Below are 25,445 nucleotides of genomic sequence, written 5' to 3' on the forward strand. Positions count from 1 at the left end.
GATATAATAGATACGCAACAAAATAGAAAAGTCTAGTACAAGGCTTAGTGAACAGCCAATCAGGAGGTCTATAATGCCAGACCGTGTGCGATTCAAAATGAAAGAAATGTCTGAATCCCAGATCCTGAGAAAAGCATCCCAGATCCTGTATGATGAAAGAAATGGCAGAATCCCAGATCCTGAGAAAAGCATCTCTTCTCCTGTATGATGTCACATTTAAGCATGATTAGTCAAGAAAATAAGCACTCAAGACATGGCTAAGCAGTCCCCACTCAAGCCATGGTTAAGCGGTCCCCCTACAATAAATGTGATTAGAAAGTCTTGTTTTATTGTGAATACTAAAGCAAACATGATTTACCTCATGAAGGCTTTTTTCTTGAGGTGTTATATTAATAGAAATGTTTTTTCTCTAAAAAAAAGGAAGTCAAACATCATCAATACATGTGCTCCTTATGCAACTGCTGCAAAATACCTTCCTACTGCTACTAACAAGGCTAGGAAATGTGATACAAAAAGGTTTGGGAGGGGTCTGCAAACTGTTGCAAAATGCACCCTCCTGCTGCCACAAACAACACTGGGGATGATGGGAAGCACCAATCATTGCTGCAGCAGCACACTGATCAGTCATGTCACCTTCTGTTGAGAGAACCCTAGGTCCGGACTGCAATGTTCCTACGGACAAGTGGCTACACCTTCCACTTTGAGTCTTCAATGGGGAGGATCGATAGATGCCATGATCAAACCAGAGGTGCAATATGGAAGAAAACAGAGTGGACAGCAAGGGAGAGAGAGAACACACACAATAATGAAGATAGATGAACAAAGGCCCAAGGCAAGGAACCCATGTGCAAGAAAAATGCTAGATATGAATGAGATGTATGTGTATACAAATGCGGAGCCTATAAAGAGGTAGATCATTAAAGAGTTGGTCGACCTGGAAACTAGCATAAACTAGCCGATCTAGGACCCTGAAATATCAGTTGATGCCAAAGGCAAAAGTTATAATAAGTTATGTCTGATAGGGAGTAGATGGTACCTGATGTTAGATTTTGACGTAGAGCAATTTATTGGCCACTAATGTTAGTGGTAACATTAGAGACTAGGCATTAATCAATTAATTCATGCTAATCTACTGGATAATAATTGCTCAGAGATACTTGGAAGACAAAATGGACTAGCCAATTTAATTATTGGTTGGTAGAATTATTTTTCTGGGCACTAGATTAATTATTAGATTAATTTTTAAAATTAATATTTTGAAAATTAATTTAATAAGCTAGATAATGCTGGAAAATGGAATCAGAAGGCTACTACTTGGCAAAACTTACCCATACAAGTGGGAATAATCATTTTTGGAGGCTACTGAAAGTCTATTTCAGTCATTGTAAGAGAGAATAAGGTTATTAGAGAGCAAGGGGATGCTAATGTGATTTGTAGCTACTAGGGACTAGTCATACAACAAGCAACAATAATTTGGAGCTCTCCAGGTGTGCACATGAGCAGCCCAAGGTTCTCCTAGTGCAGGTGACAGCATACAGGAAGGGGCAGTAGCCTTTCCGGTAGTCCTAAGGTGTAGGTGATAACTTTCATGGTTGTTTGAGTAGGGAAGTAACAAATTTTCAGCTTTTCTCATGATAATACTTTAAAATTTCTTTCTCTACAACATTCTCTCTCATCCTCCAGTTATCTCTCAAGTTATCTCAACAAGATCCAACCATTTTGAGTCATTAGAGGAAGAGATTTCAGTCAATTTCCACAGTAAATTTTAATTTACAACAAAAATTAGGTTTTGACAGCTGCCTTGGAATGGATGCTTAGGGCAAGGACCTAGGACTTGAATTCCAGTAGTTGCTCAATTTTAGAGAGATTCAAGAGGCTAGCCAGCCAATATTAGATTTTGGACTGAATTTTTCTTTCAAGGAGCAGGGTGAAGGCAATCCCCAAGCAAAAATTAAGGGACGGATTGGTTTGAAGCCTTGGTGGTTAGTCTTGACCGCAAGAGGCACTTGGATCAACAGAGGAGACCAAATATCTTACTTGTGCTCTATTCATTTGTAATAAGAGTTAAAGAAATACTGCAAGGGGCGCCAGTTTTGGGTCCAACACATTGTCCATTGTCCAATATTAAGTGGTAACATTTGCATTTTCAATTTTATATGAATTTTATGCTTGCTGTAAGTAGTGTTAAATCAAGTTATTTACCAGTCTATTCGAGGAGGAAGATTGGCTTCAACCATTGCTATGTTCTCTAAACATATCGTCCGACCTAGGTGTGAAGATATGCTAGGGTTTGGATTGAGAAAGCATAGTATGTATGGCCAAGACTGTAACACAGAGACTTAGACAGAGATGAGCAAAACTCAAATCCTAAATGAAAAATGCAAAAACTCAAAAACTCAAATACAGAGACAAACATAGGGAGAAGAAACTTTGAAGTGAATGAATGCTGTAAATGAATGTAAGAGTGTACAGAATGCCCAAGGGCAAAGTAATGCAGTGTCAGAGAGTGGCGTCCATTGGAGATTGATCCCAAGTGCTAGTCAGAGTGCCGAAGTCAAAGAAAACATCAAAAGTTGATCAGCAAAGTGTCAAAGAATTGAGATGACAGTTGTGGATGATGCTTGATGATTTAGATGGTAGCAAAAAGCTACAAACAGACTAGTGGAAAGGCCGCATGGAGGAGGAAGAACACAACCAACTGTTGCCTACAGGCAGGAGGGCCAAATACAAGCAATAGGTCTCCAGAAGGAATTGAGATGACAACTGTGGATGATGCTTGATGATTTAGATGGTAGCAAAAAGCTATAAACGGAGCAGTGGAAGGGTCACATGGAGGAGGAAGAACACAACCAACTGTCCCTGCAGGCGGGAGGGCCAAACGGAAGCAACAGGTCTCCAGAAGGTATGGGAGATCATTGCCAATTGTCCCTTGGTGGAGGAGTGTCTAAACGCAAGTTGGAGGATGCAGATTGTGTGTTGGTGATTGTAGAAGAGTCCAAATGCAGAAGGAAGGAGGGTGCCAAACAGTGGTTGATCTCCAGGGAGGAAGGCACTAGGCACTGCAAGGGTTGACGAAGGAGTGGGAGCAGTTGTGAAGAGTAGACCGCCACGTGGGTGAAGATCGATGGCTGAAATTTGCATTGAAAAAATGAGGTTGAATGATGGGAAGCTTGTCTATTTATAGATGTTGAAGGGTACTCCCAAAAATTAGGGTTTTGGGTGATCACTGAAACTCTCTCGAACTGTGCAACAAATTTGTGTTTTTAATTAATTAAGTGTGTTTTGGGATTGTTAAAAAATGTAATGAGCTGTAAAGCATGTTTTAGATCAACATCCCCTTTCAAGTCCAAAATTGAGCCTAAAAGAAAAGGCTAGCAATGTTTATCTTAAGGTGTTCCACCCCAAAGTAGGCAAGGTATCAAACAAAGGGTACACGTAAACTGTGTGGTGCAGTACCAAGACTATAGAGGCGATGATTATCTTACCAAGGGAGTCCAAGTAGTCACCCCAAAGCGGACAAGGTATCGGACGAAGGGTGCTTGGTGACTGTCTAGTGGCCTACGAAGTTCTACAAAGGTGGATGGAACCACATTGAACTTTTGTTTTGTTTTAAAATTTTGTTTTTTGAAAGGTTAATGTTAGGGGTGGCGGCTAATTAAGTAGCAGTGACCTAGAAGATGGGAGTAGGGATGATACACCCAACACATCACAAAACAGTACAAGTTTATCCAACCACTTAAGGATGTTGATAGAGGAAAAGGTGATAAAGTATCATGAAAAGAACGATGGTGGTGTAATCCACCGATGGAAATAGCTTAGGATCCATTCAGTGGTGCTCTGCACAATGGGATGTATAGTTTGCTACATGGTAAAGAATGCTCATGTAGCACGTCCCACTTGGACAATCTCTCTCGTGGGAAAATTGTTCACTTGCCCAAGCACCCCAGTACAAAGATGATGAGATCATGCAATGTATAGGAGAAGGTATAATAGGGGGGGGGGGAGGCTTGTTGGGTATTTCACTTACGCCTCACTTACGTCTACTCTCACATAGGAGTGTTGGTGATTAATAGGACACTGGGGCACTTTTCACTCTCGGTACGAGAGGTTTTTTCCCCTAGACTTATTGTCTTATTTTGTATGTGCTTATGTCACACACTTACGGGCACTTATCGTGTTTGGGTATGAACACCCTCTACAACCCTAAGGTTTAAGTGTTGTAGCTTGTACTTTCAGTTTGCACTCTTTCAGTCTATTGCATTGGGTGTCGTGCTTCACTCTCACACTGTCTATTGCACTCTGAGCTGAGCTTCCATTCTCTCCATCTCACATTTGTATTAGAACTTTGGCTTTGTTCAACGCAGATCAGCTCAGCTTTTGCTCAGGTTCAACTCAACTCTCAACACCTGCAGAGTGCTGCCTTGTGGTGCTTGTTCTGCAGTCTCTCAACCAATTAGCAAGGGGACCTGTTAGCAGGTCGTCCTGCACCCACCAGGCCACTGCTTACTTTGCCCTCTCACATTGCCCACCACCAGTCTGGCGTATTGTGCATGTCTGTCCATTAGCCTGCCCGTATGTGCAGGTTGTCCTACACCCGCCAAGCCTTGTGCTGCGCCCCGCTTGCTACGTCAGATAGCCCGTCAGCTCTACCTCTAGCGCCGTCAGCTTCCTCCACGCTGCCTGCACTTGAGAGAGCCACCCGCTAGTCTGCTATACCCTTGTCCCTTGACCATCGTACTTGTGCCCGACCAGTGCCCTTGCACCTTGCTTGCGTTGGCTGCACCGCCCCTGGTCAGCGCTCGTCAAGTCCGCCTTTGCCGATGCGTGCAGCCGCCATGCCCGCCTCTGATGATGGTTGTGATGCCTAGTCTGCCTGTACCTGAGCCTTGTGTCCGGTGCCCTTTGCCCTACATTGCTCGCCACCCCCCTTGCAGCTCATCTGTACTCCGGCTACCCCTTAGCAGTGTTGCCTGTACTCGCCAGGAGGTGCCGCCTGTACCTGTACTTGTGCCAGTGGCCACCAGCTTGAGTAATCGATTGATTTCATAGGTATTTTTTAAAAACTTTTGCCTTTGTTATTCCAGATTCATCTTTGAAAAAAAGGGGCTTTTGCCCAGGCAGACACAAAACACTGAATATGTGTCCCAGACAAGGTTAATGCAAATTTTTGAGCAAATTTATAAAAAATTTTGGGGCTTTTGAGTTTTTTGAGGACATTGATACATGCATTGCAGTCTAAGTCAGTGATAGACTGTTTATTTGACAATGGTGCTTCTAGGCATATCACATCTCGCAGAGATTGATTTGCTTCTATTGGTGCAGCTCCAGTTGGCAAGTCTGTAGAGTGTGCCAACAATGCATCATACCTTGTTAGAGGTATCGGGGAGATTGTGCTCACAGCCATTGATGGTTCTATTCTCTGCCTACAGGATGCTTTGTTTGTGCTAGGCATAAAGAAGAATCTGGTCTCTATTTCTTCTTTGGCACGTTGTGGATTGCAGGTCACATTTGATGATGACAGATGCATGGTGAGAGACAAAGAACACATGACTTTGGTCTTGACTGGCACTTTATGTCATGGGTTATACGAGTTGGATGCTCTTTCAGTTGATCAGTTAGTGTACTTGGCAGCCACTCTTACTCCTGCTATGATACATGCAGAGTTATGGCATGCTCAGATGGGGCATGTGAACTTTGGTAGCCTGATGCTTTTACAACGTACATAGATGCTAGATGGATTACCTCTTCTGGAGAGACCTCCTGTGAGCACTTGTGCGAAGGATGTATTTTGGGGAAAATGCATCGGTTTTCGTTTTCCCATGAAGACAAAATCATTGGAAGGATGTTACTCTTTTGTGACTTTTATTGATGACTTTACACGATTTTTCTTGGTCTATTCTTTGGTAAAAAAAGTCAGAAGTGTATGATACATTCTTGGCTTTTGTTGCACTTGTTGAGAACCAATTTGGTTGTAAAATTAAGACTCTCCATTCAGACCCGGGGGGGGGGGGGGATACATGTCCTCTATGCTGAATTCTTTTTTGAAGCAGAAGGGCATTGTCCATTAGTACACTACTGCTTATACTCCATAACAGAATGGGGTTGCAGAGAGGAAGAATCGGTCACTCATGGAGATGGCCAGATGTATGCTGAAAGCAAAGAGCTTGCCACACAATTTTTGGATGGAAGCTGTCATGTGTGCTTGCCATGTTTTGAATAGATATCCCACCAAAGCATTGAAGAAAGTTACACCTTTTGAGGCTTGGAACAGTTGGAAACCTTCTGTTGGACACTTTCATACCTTTGGGTGTCTTGCATATGCACACATTCCACAGGTACTCAGAAAAAAGTTGGATAACAAGGTTGCCAAATGCATTTTTGTGGGATATAGTAGTGAAAGCAAAGGCTACAGACTATATGATCCTGTCTCTGAAAAGGTATTTGTGAATAGGGATGTACTATTTGATAAAAAATCAGAATTGTCCCTTACTGGTTTAGACACATATCAGGCTGCCCGTGATGTATTTGAAGGGCTGCTGCCCATTACATTTGGTGATTCAGTTGGAGTTTTAGCTAGTGAACTCAATGTTTAGCCAGCTACTCCTTTGGAAAATGCAGAAAATCAGCCATTGGCTGATCTGAATATTCAGCAAAGTGCTGAAACTGAAATTCAGCAAGAGCTTATGCACAGTCATGAGGCAAGAAAAATGCCTAGATGATATTTACAGACTATGAAAGATAGTCATTTGGATGCACCCATGGCTGGTCGTACTAGAAGGCAAGCTCGTATGCATGATACTGCACATACCATGGAGTTCGTTATGGTAGCAAGCACCTTCGATAATGAGAAGCCTGAATGTTTTGAGGATGCACAACAGAGTGTGCATTGGATGGCAGCAATGAAAGCTGAATTGGATTCTATCACTAAGAATCAAACATGGGATTTGGTGTCTTTGCCATTTGGGAAGAAAGCCATTGGAACAAAATGGGTCTACAAGCTGAAACGGAATGCAGATGGATCCATTGACAAATACAAGGCAAGGCTTGTAGCTAAAGGCTATGCACAGAAGAAAGGCATTGACTATGAGGAGACATGCGTTCCTACCTCCCGAATGACGACCATCAGGTCTATGGTTTCTTTGATTGCCCATTATGGATGGACTGTGCATCAATTGGATATTAAAACTGTATTTTTACATGGGGAACTTCATGAGGAAGTATATGTACAGCAGCTCATTGGTTTTGCAGTTGAGGGATTGGAACACTTGGTTTGCAAGCTGAAAAAAGCTTTATATGGTTTGAAACAAGCTCCTAGAGCTTGATATGCAAAGATAGATGCTTTCTTGCTTAGCCAAGGGTTCATAAACAGCTCATCTGAGTCTACTCTTTACGTATGTAAAGAGGGGGGATCAATGCTGATCATTTGTCTATATGTTGATAATCTCTTGTTTACAGGAATACATGCTGATCATATTTCAGCATTCAAACAAAATTTGCAGCAAACTTTTGACATGTCAAACTTGGGGTCTTTGCATTATTACTTGGGCATTCAGTTCATACATGATGCTAGAGGTATTGGTTTATCACAGTCAAGATACCACCAATGGAACCTGGACTAAAGCTGTCATTACATGATGACAGTGATTTGTTTGATATACACACATATGCTCCAGCAGTTGGATATCTTATTTACCTATGCAACACTAGGTCGGACATACAGTTTGTAGGTTCAACCCTGAGCAGATATATGCATCAGCCACGTATGTCACATTGGCAAGCTGTTAAGCGTGTCTATCATTACTTGCAAGGTACTAGATCTCTTGGATTGCTTTATGCCAAGGGGGGACCATTGCAGTTACATGCTTACAGTGATTCTGATTGGGCTGGTGATTATGATTCATGTCACTCCACTAGTGGCAATTGTTTCTTTCTTGGCTCATCTTGTATATCCTGGGTTAGTAAGAAACAATCCATTGTTGCCACATCATCATGTGAAGCTGAATACAAGGCAGCTTTCACTACCATAGTGAAATGCGTATGGATTAGATGCTTGCTAGCTGATTTGGACGTATCTGTTACGGAGCCTACTCCTTTGTTCACTGACAGTCAGAGTGCCATTGTAGTAGCACGGAATCCAGTGTTTCATGCACGTATGAAACACATTGAGATACATTATCACTTTGTCAGAGAGAGGCTATATGCAGGTGATACTAGCCTTTTGTCTATTGTCCTACCACGAGTAATGTGGCAAACATCTTCACCAAAGTTCTTCCTTGTGATAAATTGGAAGCATTTTACAATGCTTTAAATTTGATCTCCTTTGGTGGCGGATGATCCTTGTACTCTTGGTCACTCTTTACTTCAGGGGGGTTTGTTGGGTATTTCACTTCCGCCTCACTTACGCCTACGCTCACATAGGAGTGTCGGTGATTAGTAGTACCCTGGGGGACTTTTTACTCTCGGTACAAGAGGTTTTTTTCCCCAGACTTAGTCTTATTTCGTATGTGCTTATGCCACACACTTACGGGCACTTATCGTATTCGGGTGTGAACACCCGCTATAACCCTAAGGTTTAAGGGTTGTACCTTGTACTTTTAGTTTACACTCTTTCAATCTATTGCATTGGGTGTCATGCTTCACTCTCACATTGTCTACTGTACTTTGAGGTGAGCTTCAATCTTCTCTCCATCTCACAAGGCCAATGTCAAGTGTCGAAACTTGTAGAATACCAAGAAGGGTAGAAACTTGGATGTTGATACCGAAGAAGGAAAAAGAGCCTAAGGATATCGGTCTTTGTATAGTGCTGATGAGAACCATGTGGATGAAAATGATGAAGCATCCCAACTGGAAGAGCAAAGATAGAAGACATTGCCATGATAGTATTAAGAGAGATACTACACGATCCACTGTGGGAGGGGAAGCCTCCATGCTGATAGAAGAGCAAAACTCCAAATAGATGGAACCATGAAAGGAATGGCGTGCATCTTCTGTTTTCCAGCCATGCACTCCCCTCCCCAGCCCTCTTTGGATTTCTTCTAGCTGGTAGCCCTCTCTTTGACCGTTGACCCCTCTTTGACTGTTTGAACTTTGACCCTTCTCTCATCTACAAAAGGTGCTCCTCTCCTCCACGCTTCCATACCAATTCAGCAACTTGTGACTTATCATTCTCATCTTCCTCTCTTGGATCTCGTCACTTGATTCTTGAATGGACGTGTGATTTGTCATTCTTGAATCTCACGAGTCACCTCCCATCTCCTCTTTCCCGCACCCTATGGAAGTATTTGCCATTCTCAAATCTCATCTCCCATCCCCTCTATCCCACACGGTGCACCCTATCAAAGCATTTGCCATTCTCATCTCCCGTCCCCTCTCTCTCACTCTTGCTCTTTCAACTTTACCCCAACCCTCGGGCCTCTCAAGTCTCCCTCTCAACTTTCAAGAGTCGAGACTCAAGCATCTCTCTCTCTCTCCTCTCTCTCTCTCTCTCTTTCGGGCCTCTTTATCCATCATCGGCATCATGACTCCTGAGAAGCATGAGGTCTTCAATTTGCATGCGATCCATGTGGAGAGGGACACAAAGAGTCCAACTCCCACCATTGGATATGCAAGTATTGCAGGAAGCGCTATACAAGTGGTGCGACTTGGCTTCTCCAACATCTTTCCAAGACGGGGGGGGAGGGGGCAAGTTGCTCCATGCAAGGAGATCCCTCAGAACATTGTGGATGAGATTCTCGCCAAGATGAGAGGGGGATCCACAAGAGGAGGAGGAAGTGGCTTATCGGCACCAACTCCTATGCCTACTAATGAGGAAGCATCCAATGTGGGCGTATCTTCAACCGATGCGGGAGAGGCCTCTACCATTGCTGGTGGGGGCTCCACATCTGCATCCGGCTTCGGTAAAAGATAAAGAGTGGAGGCTCATGCAACACCGGAGAGACAATCATCTCTCTCTCAAGCTCCCGATCATGTGCATGGATCGGTTGCCTTTCTTAGAGAAAGGCAACGACTTGTGGACATTGAAATTGCACGCACGGTGATTGAGTGCAATCTTGCATTCGATGTCCTAAAGCAAGAGCAATGGAAGAAGATGGTAAAAGTCATTGCCAATGTGGGTCCATGTGAAGGATGGACCAGTGTCACATACAACGACATGAGGACGAGAAAGATTGATGAAGAGAAGGAGAGGATTGATAGAGCCCTTGATCCTATTCGGGCCGCATGGATAAAATATGGTTGCTCCATTCTGACCGACGGATGGAGTGATCGTAAGAAACGGGGCATCATCAACATACTTGTCTCATGTCCATTTGGCACTTACTTTTTGTGGGCCGTAGATATTGGAAAGAGGGGGAGAAAAACGACGGGCAGATTCATCTACCACCACATTCGACAAGCTATCATTGAGGTATACATTGCAATTTGTGTTTTAAATTTGTTTCACTTTCTTTCATTATGATAATATCATGATTCATGATTGAAATTTGATTTATATATAACTTGTAATTTGTAATTGTGGTTGTAGGTGGGCCCCTCAAATGTGGTGCAAGTTGTTACTGACAATGCATCGAATTGTCAACGCATGGGCCGTTTGCTCAAGGCCGAGTTCCCTACGATTGTGTGGACTCCATATGCAAGTCATTGTTTGGACTTGCTCATGGAGGACATTGGGAAGCTCAAGTAGGTGAAGAGGGTGGTCAGCAAAGCTACATCAATTGTCACATTCTTCACAGTAAAGGTAAAGGAAGGAATAGGCACCATATACCTAGCTCTTGAAAATGATCAAGAATTGATCTTTCATGATGCTAGGTATGTACCTGACATTAAGAAGAGCTTGCTTTTTGTTGGGCAGCTAGACAAGAGGGGTTACTTCACTACCTTTGGTGGTGGAATGTGGAAGATACAAAAAGAGTCTATGCTAGTTACTAGAGATGGAAAAATGAGAACTCTATATTATCTGTACTACAAGGCACTTCTTGGAAAGTTTGTTGTAGTTGTTGAAGTGCAGTCACACATGAAGTTATGGCACCAAGCATTGCATGTCTCAATCCCTGCGCCCTTTGAACTCAACAATTTGGTATGAGAGCCATCAGGTTCTGCGCGCTTCTCGAGATTTGACGAGACCAGCAGACAGCTAGAGTTCTTGGCAACCTGTGTGTGTCAGGCTAAGGTAGAAGACCACGTACGCAGAGGGCGAGTTGAGGAGTAGACATCAGGTTGCAGATTGGGCACGTCTGCAGACAATTGACAATCAAAGGCTAGTAGTTAGGTCATGGGATGCAGATGGCGACGGCGTGAGTTAGGTGCAAACATGTGATGGAGTAGGCGACGGCAGCAGCGAGCGACAGGCCGACTCTGGATTCTTGCATCACGCGACTGACGAGTGTGTCCTGCGTGACGGAGTTGCATGATAAACACTGCAGACAGGATATGGCAGCCACGCGACTTCACAGACGTTGATGGCAGGACCACGGTGTGCCACGGATGGGCGACGATCAGCCAGCGACCTACACGGGTCAACGATCCCTTGGTCACATATTTCAAAAATCAGGTTTTTTTAAAAAAAAGGAAAAAAAAATCTTTTATCTCCTTTTCCCTTTGACAGGGTTTCGTGTGTGGAGGCACAACTTCTAGATCTGTGCAATCTTGGCGAGAATTTGGGGCTTTTCTCGGATTTGGGGATTGTGATGTAGAGCAAGACCATTTGTGTCAGAAATTGCAGGAATTTGTGGCATTTTGCCTTCGATATTTGGGGTTTTTCATGTATATGCAAAATTGGGCTGAAATTTACCCAATTTCTTGACACATTGATGCACATTGGACCCTGTGCAATTTGGGGCTTTTGCTGTTTGGGTAAAATTTGTGCGCCATTTGGTCATTTTATGTACATGCGGGTTTAATTCCATGCAATTTGGACACCTAGCACTTGGAAAATTTTGGCGGTTTTGCTGAAGTTGCTCTATTTTGGCAAAATTGGCCTGTTCTATGCATGCCATAGACAGTGCAGATGTATGGTTGATGCCTTGAGCACAAAAATTTTGGGGCTTTTGACCATGTGTGTCAAATTTTATGCTCGTGGATACATGTACAACAGAAATTGCAGCTAAAATTTGGACTTCTCATGCAATGTGATGTATGTGCCCTTGGAACAGCTGTAATCAATTGTGGAGTGCTGTAGCACATGGTTTGGTGCTTTTGAAAATTTACTTACAGATCTGAAATTTTTGCTTCTATGTGGTCATTTATTGCTGGTTGGTACTTGTTTGTACCTTGGTTACTTGTGTGACAGTTCGGGCCTGCATTTGCTGAATTTTTTGGTCACCTTTGGGCTGAAAATCATGGCTGGCAGCAGTGACAGCACTAATCTCATGCACATTAAGAAGCTTGAAGGAGCACATAACTTTGCAGTCTGGCAAAAACAATGCTACAATATCTTGTTGCAGAAGAAGCAGACAAAGCCGATTAAGACCAAAGGGGCAAAGCCCGCAGACATGGAACAGGAAGATTGGGATGAGTTAAATGAGCTTGCATGCTTAGCCATCGAGCTATTGATTTCTGATGCCTTGTTGTTTAACATTGAAGGTTTGGATTCTGCATATGCTATTTGGACTCGATTGGAAGAATTTGTATGCACAGAAGAGTGTTGGAAGCAAAGTGTATTGGCTGAAAAAGCTTATGGATTTGTGTATGAAAGAGGGTACAACAATGTCTACTCACTTGAGTGAGTTTAACTCCATTTTCAGCTAGTTTGTTGCCTTAAAGTTCTTGATTGATAAAGAATTTAAGGCTACGTTCTTGCTTTGCACTTTGCTAGAGAGTTGGGATACACTCAGGATTGCTATGAGCAATTCTAATGCGATTCTTTTGTATGCTGATGTAGAGAGTGCTCTACTCATGGAAGAAATGGATCGGCATAACAATGCATCCTGTAAGTCTTCCAGTGCTTTGCATACTAGAGGCAGATCACAACAGAAAGGTAAATCTGATAGCAAGGGACAGAGTAAATCACGTGGCAAAGATGTTGAATGCCATCATTGTGGCAAGAAGGGTCACTTTAAATGTGACTGCTACAAATGAAAGAAAGAGAAAGGAAAGGGCAAGAAGATAGATGATAGTAAGAAAGAGAAGAAAGAGAGTCAGCCTAAGAAGAGCAATGTCAAAATTGAAGAGGTGAATGTAGTCACTCACATGATAGTGACAGTGGGAATGACGTACTCTTTGTCTCTTCACACTTTGGTGCACATGCTTTACTCGCAAATACAGATGATGACATGCATGCTTGGATTCTCGATTCAGGTGCTTCCTTTCACGTCACCTCTCATCGTGAGTGGTTCTCTGTCTATACAAGGGGTCGACATGGTGTTGTCCATCTTGGGGACAACTATGCATGTGACATTGCAGGTATTGGCAGTGTGTAGTTGCAGTTTCAGCATGGTTTTGTCTTCATACTTCAGCATGTACAGCATGTACCTCAGCTCAAGAAGAGCTTGATTAGCACAAGGCAGCTAGATGAGGAAGGATTTCATACCACCTTTGGTGATGGAAAATGGAAGATGTGTAAGGGAGTGATTGCCAAATGTTGTAAAAGTGATACCTTGTATCCTCTCTATGTATCTAGTGTGCGTGACCATGTTGTTGCCGTGACAGAGCAGCCAAGTGTTTCTTTGTGGCATGTTTCTTTGTGGCATGGTCAGTTTAAGACATATGAGTTAAATTGGAATGAAATTGCTCTCTCGTTTGGGTTACTTGCCTAGTCTTTGTTATTCTGATTTTGAGCATTGTGATCATTGTGTTTATGGTAAACATACATAGATGTCTCATAAAAAGTCTCTTTCGTTGAAATCTTCTCCTCTAGAGTTAGTACATTCGGATGTATGTCAAATGCCAGGATTATCTTTAGGGGGAAATAAATATTTTGTTACCTTTGTTGATGATGCTACATGGAATGTATGGGTTTATCCTATTCGTAGCAAGGATGAAGTGCTTGACAAGTTTAAAAAATTCTTGGCATTCGTTGAAAATCAGACTGATAAGACACTTAAGTGTCTTTGTTTTGACAATGGTGGGGAATATGTGTCCAAGGCCTTTCAGGCATTTTGTGATAGCAAAGGGATAAAAAGGGAGCTCATTGCCCCTCATAATCCACCCCAAAATGGCGTTGCAGAGCGTATGAATCGGACCATACAGGATAAGGTCCGTACAATGCTGTCCCATGTTGCATCACCCCATGGTTTTTGGGCAGAGGATGTTATGACAACCGTACACTTGATTAATCTATTTAGGTCTTTGGGGGAGGGGGGGAGTTCCCTAAGAAGCGTGTTCGGGCAAGCCACCTTCATATACTCACCTGAAAGTGTTTGGCTGTGAGGCTTTTGTGCACATTCGTAAAGAAAAACGCAGCAAAATTGAGCCAAAGCCCTGTAAATGCATTTTCCTAGGATATGGTGACGAGGGTGAAATGGGGTATAGATTACGAGATCCTGAGAAAAGGAAAGTAGTACGTAGCAATGATGTTATCTTTCGGGAAGATCGCATGCATAAACAGCCCGAAAAGATTGAGGTGGTCTGTAGGGTTGTATTTCCGGAAGAAATGCCTTTTGGACAACAAAATGTGCCCACTGTACAGCACCAAATACCTGTTGTAAATGCAAATAATAATGTTGGAAATGATCAGCTAGCTATTGCCTATGATAATGAGCTACTACATGTGTAGGAACAGCTAGGACAACAAGCTGTTAATCCTGATTTGCAGGTTGAAATGCCAGGACAATGAGCTGAAAATGCTCAACAGCTAGCAAACAATGATCATTGGGTTAAGAGATTGTCTAGGGCTACTAGATAACCTAATAGATTCATTCCTGGTGCAAACAATGTGGTTGATTATGTCATGTTGACAGACTGCGGTGAACCGTCTTGCTTCAAGAAAGCAATGGACACATAGGACAGCAAGAAATGGTATAAAGCCATGTTGTTAGAAATGGAATCTCTTGAGAAAAATGGTACTTGGGACTTGGTACAGTTGCCTAAAGGGTAGAAAACACTTTCATGCAAATGGATTTACAAGATGGTCACTTCTGGTTTCTCACCAAAGTACAAAGCAAGATTGGTTGCGAAGGGGTACAAGGAGGAATATGGAATTGACTTTGATGAGATCGTCTCTCCTGTAGTCAAGATGACTACATTGAGAACCATTTTGGGCTTGGTTGCAGTTGAAGATATGGAGCTCATAGAGATGGATGTAAAGACTGCATTCTTACATGGTGATCTACATGAAGACATATATATGCATCAGCCTGAAGGGCTTGTAAAAAAAAGGGAAAGAGAAGATGGTATGTAAACTCAAAAGGAGTTTGTATGGGTTGAAACAAGCACCAAGAGAATGGTATCATAAGTTTGATAGATTTATGCAGTCTCCAGGTTTCCATAGAAGTCAAGTGGATCACTGCTTGTACACCAAGAAGGCAGCAGATGGCAGCATGATTATCTTGGTTGTGTATGTTGATGACATGCTGATTGTTGGCAGGCATACTCATGCCTTGGACTCACTGAAGCAAAATCTTCATAGCAGCTTTGACATGAAAGATCTTGGTGATGCAAATCACATTCTTGGCATGCGAATACTCAGAGATGGGTCAAAAGGATTACTCTATCCAGCAAGAGTATATCTCCAAGGTTATGTAACATTTCAATATGGAGGGGGGGAAAAACAATTGGGGTTCCATTGCCTCCATATGTGAAACTCAGTGTAGAGGACAACCCTACATCTGATGATGAGAAGGCTGAAATGTCCAAGATACCATATGCTTCAGCTATTGAAAGTTTGATGTATGCTATGGTTGCTACACGTCCTGACATTGCCTTTGCAATGGGAGTGGTTAGTAGATACATGGAAAACCCTGGTAAAAAGCATTGGGAAGCAGTGAAAGGTATTATGAGATACCTCAAAGGTACAAAGGATTTGTGCATTTGCTTTGGAAAGCAAGGTATCTGTCGTTGGCTTTACGGATGCAGACTATGCTGGTCACAAGTCAATTCACAAACTAGGTGAGATAAAAACATGCATCAAGGGTCATGATAGGATCAAAATGACCCATTGCTAGTCAAAACGGGATTCCCCAACCATAGAATTGATGGAACACCTTTTTGAGCCTTGCATCTCCCCCTCTCTTTTTTTATGTAGTGGTATGAGTAAAATCCATAGTGCCTTACTCTTTTTTCGCCTTTGTTCGCCTTTGTTCTTTGAGCAAGGTTTGCTATATCCCCTATGATGACATCCCCCATGATGATAGGGGTCCTCTTCTAGACCATCAACTTCATGCATAGTGTATGCATGATGCAGGATGTAATTAGATAGATTCCCTAGGAGAGCTTTTGAGGCTTTCATGCAACTAGTATAGACAAGATACGTGAGCTCAAGCTATGCACAGGTCGATGGCTCATAAGATATGAGATCGATATGGGTTACCTCCTCCCCTTCTAGTATGACATGGACTCCCCCTCCATACACCTCTCTCACACTGAGAGGAGCCTAGTCATGCAACAAGACCTTTACTAGTTGCACATACAATGTACACGGATCTCATCCTAGCATTCTTTGGCCTCAAAGATGTCATACTACAAGGACCACTTATGAGAACTATAACAAATTGTTTCATTGAGAGACCTAGATACTTAGACATATCCATGCCTCATGAGATGCGAGTTGCCATTGACCAACTCAGGGTCTCACCCCACATTATTAAGAGGAGACACTCCCCTCACACTAGTGATGGAGTTTCCAAACTAGTAACAATTAGGCTAGTTCCGCTAGATTCAGACATTCCATACATCACTACTCTAGGCAAGCACCCTATAGAGGGGCCGGAGGGGGGGAAAACGATCACAACTCATCGATTTCTTTGAGACAATGACCACACATATTGCACCTACACAAAGAGGGGTGACAATCTAAAGAGCTGAGGGGATCAGGATAGCATACGGACTGAGGGTATAGGGGTAGCAAACGTAGAGGCTACATGAGAGAGAGAGATCAGGGAGATTTGCCAACGACACAAGCAATACTTGACAAAGCTGAGAGATTAGTTCAGATGCTACCTACCCACTATCTTGTCAAAGATGTATGACATACTATATCCACCGATCGTGACTAGATGGATGCAATCGTCGGTTTAGCATTATTCAATCACATAGTTAGCCATGTATATCTTTGTACAACCACCCCACCTTCTTGTTATATGCCTATATGGGCATTGTATTATACGCCACTTTATATTTCCTTGTTTTGCATTATATGCCACTTATCATCATTTAGCACGTTAGTTTGATTTGTAGTGATGATTATCATTGTATGTGGTAAACCTGTTCAATCAGTCAAAGTGCAAGAAAAGCACCAAACCTAGCTATCTATTAAGTATTAAAGGGAAGAAATGGAGAAATCAAGTGCTCACAAGCAAAAAGTATGACGAGCACATAGGGATGAAGCAAAAGACACTTTCCTCACAAGAGCACAAGCATCATTTATAGAGAGAGCCACTTGAATATAAGATAATGACAAACACATTTCATACGGTTCAGCCTTTAATATTCTTGAGAATTCGTTTGTTCTCAAATTTATTTTTTAGTTGTAGAATTTAAAAAATCCTTACTTTTGTATGTTTCCTTAGCAAATATTTTGAGGTGACTCACGTTTTGTTTTATGATAGGCCTTAGTGGGGTTTCACATTGTTGAAAATTTTTGTTTTTTCATGCCATTCAGGTCATCACCCTAATCTTCATCTAGTCAATTGGAATGATGCAAGAGTGGATATATGGACACATGCAATAGGTAAGATTCTCAAGGCTTTCTCGACAAGCTCTGTATGTGTCTCTTTTTGACTCAACTCTATTTTGTTGCTACTAATCTCATTTTGCAAACAAATCTCTCTAGATATTAATAGCCCAAAGAGGACCGATTCCACTTCTCCACAAGGAATATTCCTTGTAAAGGTCTAATTGGCTAAGTTTTGTGTGGCTTGGTGTAATATATATGTGTAGAACTTTTCTAAGACCTTGTCGTATAATGTTGTGCTTAAATGTGTATGATTCATTCCTTGAAGAGGGTGCAAGTAAACTCCTTGAGTAAGAGGTACAACTAGTTCATATCTAATGGGTTTATCAACTCAATGGCAATCCATGATTGCCAAGAGGAGAGAGGAACATTACAAAAGTTGAAAATGGGTTTGACTGCCTAATTTATGTCACAGTCGTGAATGGCATTCCAAATCCTTAGGGATGTGGGAACTACCATTTTTCGAGCCTAGAAAAGTGAAAATGCAAGGAATTGTTTGTGGTTTACAAACGGATTTTCACTAGAATAGGTTAAATATGGATGGGCAATAAGTGTACCATTTTTGCTTCTATATATAAAAGAAATTGTTATATCATCCTTGTCCTCATTCAAGTGCCTATGGATGATGGATTGGATAGGGTCTTGTTGTTGGGCTATTTGGGACCTTGTTAGCACAAGACTTCTTGTACGCTTCTAGAGGATTATGGCATGAGGAGATGCACATGATAGAGAGGCTGTTTGAGGGATTGATTCACCTCATCCCGAAACAGTGTACATAGATTGAAGATCTTTGGGTAGAGACTGATCGTTTACTTGGAATTGCATATAAGTCCTTCCTAAAGCAATTAGTCTTAGATTATCTCTTCACATGCCATACCTCATCTACCCTACTTAGATAGGTTTTGTTTGGAAAAGCAATATCATAGATAATATCTTTAACTTGGGAATCCATAGCTTTTGCATGCTCTAGGAGATATGGTCTCATCATGTTACTTCTTGACTTCAAGAAGTATGATAGAGTTGATTGGAAGTTCGTAGAAGGCACTATGCTGATGATGGATTTTCCAGAGTTGTGTGAGAGGCATAGTGGCCCTCAATTCCGTAGCTTATGGTGAGGCTCCTTAGTGGTTCTAGAAGTGACTCATTCAACATTTATAGATTGGTGAGACGGGGATGCTCCCTTGTGCCTCTACTTTTCTTCTTTGTAGGAGAGGCCATGAGTCCATTTTTGAGGGACAAATCTGTTGGGGGTAAAGGCGCCTCCGCCGTGCCGCCCCGTGTATGGCACAGTAGATATGTGTATTTGCTATGGCAGCCAGGATACAGGGGTCGTGGGGTACACTGACTCCGATTATGCAGGACATGCAGATAGTAGGAAGTCCACTTTTGGCTATGTATTCACCTATGCTGGAGGGGCTGTCTCTTGGATGTCCAGGGTTCAGAAGTGTACGGCTTTGTCTACCATTGAGGCCGAGTATGTTGCAGCCACTGAGGCTTGCAAGGAGGCCATATGGCTAGGCCGTCTAGTTGCTGACCTTGGGATTGATGCTATACCTACACTACATTCGGATTCTATGAGTGCCATTCAGTTGGCTAAGAATCCGGTCTTCCATGCGAAGACAAAACACATTGAGGTGAGGTATCACTTCATACGTGGTGTTGTGGAGGACAAGTCTGTTGACCTTGTCAAGATCTCCACTGACGAGAATCCTGCAGATCTGCTCACGAAAAGCCTCACTACTGAGCGCTTTGCCTTCCTCAGGAGATTGATGGGCATAGGATGAGATGTTGCCTTTTCTCATCCCTTGTACCTATGTACATTTGTACTGTCTTTTCTTTTTTCTTTTCTCTCACTAGGGTAGATTCGCCTTTAAGTGGGAGGTTGTTGGGGGTAAAGGCGCCTCCGCCGTGCCGCCCTGTGTATTACTACACTGACAGTACCCGCCACTGCACACTGCAGGTGGCGGGCGCCCGTCACGTCACTTTATTCTTTATTCTTTTAGTGACAATTTGAATAAAGGAAGGCCCGGTCACACATTGTGACTGTTGGAGTTCCCATTTCTTGTCTCTCTCTTTTTTGCTCTTGCTCTCCTGCCATAGCTCGCGTGCAAGCTTCGATCCTTCTCACCTTTCAAAATCTACATGTATCCATGGTATTAGGCTGCCTATCCCAAAGTTTGAGGAGCTTTTGGATGCAGAGTTCACAAATGGCACAATTGTCTCATTTGATAGACATGAGAGTTTTAGGGTCTTTATGCTTGTGATGGAGACTTTATGTAGAGCCTTAGGAGCTCCTATCAATGGGCATAAGTCCTATGGATTTTGGATTTGTGACACTTAGCAGTTTGGAGGCCACATGAGAACTTCACTTGGGTTCTTTGCAACACTTTAGTGAGATACCTTGGTTACATGTAGACATCAATATTACCCTAGAGCAACAACTAGGATCCTTATTCTTGAGCACTAAGTAAAAGCTCTTGTATTAGAGCCTGACACGACTCTCTCTAGTGGATGTAGTTGCAGTGTACGTGGTATGGACTTGTTCATTTTGTACAATCGGTACCACACTATATGTATTTGTATAGATTTGTGAAAAAAAGGAGGTTGCACTTTCCATGACCATTTGGCATCTAGTTACTAGTTTTTGACTATTGTGTTTCTTTTTGGCCGTTATTAGTCTGTTTGATTGACTAGTTTGCATGGAAACTCTTTTCTTAAGTGCCTTAAGGCTCAAGTCTCATTCACAAAGTGATAAGATCTCACTCTCCCTCTATACATCAAGGCTTCAAGCTCTCACTTCCTCGTACAACACAAAGGGGACGAAGAAGATTAATGAAGAGAAGGAGAGGATCAATAGAGCCCTCAACCCAATTCAAGCTGCATGCGCCAAGTATGGATGCTTCATCCTCGCCTACAAATGGAGGGATTGATAGGAGCACAAGATTATCAATAGCGTTGTGCCTTGTCGGCTCGGCACGTACTTCTTGTGGGTCGTGGACACCAAGAAGAGGGGGAAGAAAATGATTGGGGCCTTCACTTATGGCCATGTTAGGCAAGCCATCTTGCAGGTAAGCATTCACCATATTTCCTAAGGGGGTGAGCTCTGGGTGTTTCGAGATGCACATACAAGTTTTGGCTAGCTGTTATTTAGTGTACAACAGTGAATTTCTGGAAATTCAGCGAAGTTGTCTCATAGGGAACGACATGCAAGTAATGACAACTCATTGTCCTTTGCTGAGGAGCAATCGTTACATAGTGCAAGTTCAATTGAAGGATATGTCAATGTTGGATAAGTCGCACACTAATGCAACTGATGCCACCTCTAAGTCATAGAAGGAAGATGACATAAATGCAATGCTTTGGGTACAATTGATGAATGCATTGGCACAGGTTGTACAACATTCAAAATTTTTTATGTAATTCTTGGATCTCAAAAGACAAAGCACAAGAAGAGACATTCACATTCTAATGTTAGAAGAGCACATGGGCAGCCACCTTAGACTGTGCCATTTAATGGGCAGCAGCCCAATGTGCATGGTGCTCCAATTCAGTAGGCTGTACATGGACATGGTGCTAATATGCATGCACAAGAGAATAAATTTCAGCATGCATTTGGGCAGCCAACTACACAGCAACCATCTACACATCTAGGTTATTTTGGAGGTGGTTCACTGTTCCAAGCCATGGATGGCAATGCATCACGTGCTCTTGGTATGCAAGAACTTGTGGTGCTAGTTTATAGCCTGGTTTGCAGCAATTACAGGGTAATGTTTTTGGTTGTGCACAATGTGGAATGCAACATGGCATGTATGGAAATATTGGCATGCAGCCAGGGTGGCATTCAGGTTTGTATGGACATGCAGGAGGCCCCACAGGGTAGTATGGAATGCAAAGCTTAGGGGCGGGTCCTAGTAAGCCAAGCATGGATGTGGCTGATGCAAATGTAGGAGTGGTACCTATTGTGCCTCCATGTTTGCAGCCACCAGTTTAAGGCAATCTCACGCATAGGGGAAAGACTAAAGATTACAATGACTTCTTGCACCAATTTGATGTGGCTTATTTAGGAGGCAACTTCATTGAGTCTTCAAAATTGCACAAGGAAGCCACCTTTTTGAAGAGTAATGCACTATAGTGGTGGAGCACTCTTCTTATGCAAGGGGAGGCAACAAACATGGGAGTACTTTTTAAGCAGGTTTTCTCTCGTGTGGCTAACAAACACCTTTGAGGTGGATGTAATGACAGCTTTAGGTGCTGAATAGTGCAAAGACTTAGATGAGTAAAACTCAAGGTTTTGGGCAGCATTGCCACTAGTTACTTCATTTAGAGATGTGCCTATGTTAGGACAGATTAAGAAGTATTGCCATGGTAAAACCTGCTTTCCTTCTTGGCAAGGGTGGTATAAACCTGATTTAACTCACATTACAACAAGAAATAAATACACATAAACTGAAATATAAAATGTTACCTTTTAATCTTGGGCAGTTGACACTTGATTGGCCCCAACAATTGGCACCCTTTGCGGTATTTTTTTATGTTGTATTGCTCTAAGGTTGAAGTAGAATGAGTTATAAGCTGATCTCCTTCAATCTTTGATAGACTTGTTGACATAAAATGACTAGCATTGATTGGGCACAATTTGCCCCTTCATTGTGCAACAATTTGGGCTCAAATTGGATCACAATCGCTTACATGTGGGCCACAATAATTGGTGAATGGGCTACCCCTTGGTTTAATTGCAAATCTCTTTGCCTTGAGATGCAACACAAGTGCTAGGTCTTTAGTAATTGGGCCGAGAGCTCGAGGTGGCTATGCAAACCCTAATTTTTGCTGCAAATTAGGGCTTTAGTAGCAATTTATACAATTTCTCTTCACCCCAAGCTAGAAATGGTTGAGAACTGTTGAGGGATTGTCAGAGGATGTGAGACGAGTTGTAGAGAGAGAAAATTCTCAATTCTATAGCTCGTGATAAAGTGCCCAAATTGGTTGCTATCTAATGCAACAAAAATGCTATCACCTACTGTTCTGATGGCTCCAGAAGGTTGTCGCCAGCCCCAGATTGCTATTGACTATTGCTGATCACTCTTTTGCAGTAGTCGCTTGGTGTTGATCACCCTCTAGCTGGCTGGAAATGTTCTATTCCTGCTGGTTCCTACTGTGGCATCACTTTCCCAGCCTCTCTCCCTTTGTCTCCATAATGCATTGATGGCTGGAATGACCCTCATCCAGCCCCCAAATAGCCCTCCTCTAGTTTGGTTGGGAATTTCTGACCAGTGATAGCTTGTTTTGCCACTTGGTAGCTTTCCAAAAGTAATTTCCATAATCAAAAAATTAGTTTTCAGAATTTAATTTCTGAAAGTTATTATTATTTTGACCCTGCCTGAGAACTCACTAGTGCCCATCCTCAATTAATGTGCTAACCCCCAATGGGACATTTAATGTCCCAACATTAATTGGCCTTGGACTTAGCATTAATTTATTGATTAATGCATAGTCCCTCTAATGTCATCATTAGAGATTGAATGGCCAAATTAAGGGCCTAGACCCAAACTGACATTAGTTACCCACAAGTTTGGGAGCCGGTATTTTACCTTTGCATTGTGTGTTTGCTGCATTGAGCATCGTACATATATTTAACATTTATTATTCATTTATTGTCTTCTTTAAAGTTCGTCGTCTCTAAGTTACCCTAATCTTAACTGTGTTTTTATCAGTTAGAGCTTTGTTGTACGATTGTGTTTGTTATCTATAGATGAGTATTTTGTTACATGGTATTAAAGCTAGGTATTCAGAAAAGAAGCCTAGGCTTCTGATTGGAGAGCTCGTCATTAGAAATAGGTTCACAAGGGGAAGTTGGCTTGAAACACATCTCTACGTTTAGTCTCCAAAGCCCTCCATGTAAAGACATGAGCCGGAGTGGGCTTCACTGCTTACTCGCAAGGATTTGGCACGAAGTCTAGAAACTTACGAGATTACACGAGCCAACTATGATCTTATCCTAATGTATGAGGCTCAATTGTTGCTGGAAGGTAAACCTTTGTTATCCCCTCTAGATTTGGGACACAAGTCTATTGATTTTGCACAAAGGATAGACACTCCACGAACAGGCCATTCTACTGGAGAATCCAACATGGAGTATAAGCCTTTGTTTTCTATGGGAACACCTAGTTTTCTCTCAAGTCCGGGTGGTAGAATGTACCAAAGAAAAATAGGTATTGCCAAATTCTTAGAAGGTTGGCAATTTTGACAATGAGTGTCAATCAAAGGCAAGAGATATCCAACCAAAACCTAAGAATCAGACCCTTGCCCCTCATTCCAGTAATCCCCAATAGGACAAGTAGGGTGGTGGTAACCAAAATCGAGGGCAATGGAAGCCTCAAACCCACACTGCCCCACCGATTAGTCCCATCATAGCCAGTTTTGTTCTCAAATCCAGAGGGTATGTTTGATTGGTCTATTGGAAGATAAGCCCATCTCGTCTTTGTAGAGACATTAGAGGATCTGAGCTTAGTCCATATTTGCAAGCTACCTCATGATGAGGCAATTGCAGATGCCCACTCTACTTGGCTGAGCACATTTTCTCGTGTTTGGATTGTGGATGGTGGAGCCATCCACCATATGACTCCCATCTAGGGCATTTTTGTCTCCCCCTACAACTAGGAATGTCCGATGTGGGAGTATCTCCTTGATCAATATGCATGGTCTAGGTCATGTCAAGTTTGTTATGGATAAGGACTAGGAGCTTACTTTGTTCAACGATGTGTGTTATCCCCTAAATTGGGGTGAACCTTTTATCCATTCAATAGTTTTGGTGATTGACGCGAGTAGCCTTCTTTATTGCGACCATAGTCGAGGTCATAGACTCTCAAACTGGTTTAGTGATTGCTTCTGGCACGAGGCATAGCCTAGTGGCCGCTATATGATGACCCATGTTCTCTTCTAGTCGACTATCGAGATTTTTGACTTGCATCGTTTTCAGGATTTAGCCACATCATAAGAGTCTATGAACAATGAGTGTCCTAGTAGTTTCCCTTTAGGCACCTTGGATATGACTCTCTTTATGAGGTGTCACAACGTCAAATGGTTGAGGGTCTTCCTTGCTTGAAACTGTCCAAGGATGTTTGTAGAGTTTGTCATTTGGGAAAGCATCATCGCACACCATTCCCTTAGTAGACCACATAGAGTTGAGGAGCCACTTAGATTGATTCATGTGTGAAGGAATATCCTAACACAAAAACATACATGAAAGTGTAAACTCAAAAGAATGCAGTTAGGGTTAGCATAACTCAAAGACAATGAACATAGCGAAATTTGAATGAATGACCAAGTCCTGAATATACAATACTCATGCACTAAACAAACCATACAAGAATGAAAAGTGTACCCCGAACTCGCATGTTTTGAGGACCGAGGCAGAGGTGCTGAGTGAGAGAGTGTGTTGTACGGAAAGCCTTCGTGATGTTGTGCTCCGCCCAATGCCTGTTGTGTGACGACGCCCAATCCATGTTCATTCTCCTGCATTAGTACGTGTTCGCCAATCTTGGTTGTGTACTCCAGGAATCTCAATGGCTTCTTGGCGACCGCAATGGCTGGCCATAGCCACTCTCTCAGATTCCACTCCAGC

The 25,445-nt window shown here is 42.5% G+C and overlaps 2 protein-coding genes across 4 annotated transcripts in view; both read left to right on the forward strand.

Annotated features, from left to right (window-relative positions):
- Nucleotides 1-25,445, forward strand: part of LOC148026464 (Transcriptional coactivator/pterin dehydratase) — a 104,936-nt gene that overhangs the window by 43,976 nt on the left and 35,515 nt on the right. For 2 of the 3 annotated variants that reach the window (XM_087690459.1, XM_087690457.1), the window contains exon 5: nucleotides 17,753-17,821. The exons of the other annotated variant lie outside the window; for it this stretch is intronic. In XM_087690459.1, the coding sequence (XP_087546585.1) occupies nucleotides 17,753-17,821 (69 nt within the window). The remainder of the gene's footprint in view (nucleotides 1-17,752; nucleotides 17,822-25,445) is intronic. 3 annotated transcript variants of the gene reach the window in all.
- LOC148026465 (uncharacterized) lies at nucleotides 74-11,206 on the forward strand. The gene is made up of 4 exons (XM_087690640.1): nucleotides 74-202; nucleotides 9,935-10,405; nucleotides 10,850-11,074; nucleotides 11,162-11,206. Exons 1-4 carry the CDS (start codon nucleotides 74-76, stop codon nucleotides 11,204-11,206), a joined length of 870 nt encoding a protein of 289 aa, XP_087546766.1.

The sequence above is a fragment of the Lygodium microphyllum genome, chromosome 13, assembly GCF_053477565.2.
Source record: "Lygodium microphyllum isolate KBCC chromosome 13, Lygodium_microphyllum_v1.1.10, whole genome shotgun sequence".
Taxonomy (NCBI): domain Eukaryota; kingdom Viridiplantae; phylum Streptophyta; class Polypodiopsida; order Schizaeales; family Lygodiaceae; genus Lygodium; species Lygodium microphyllum.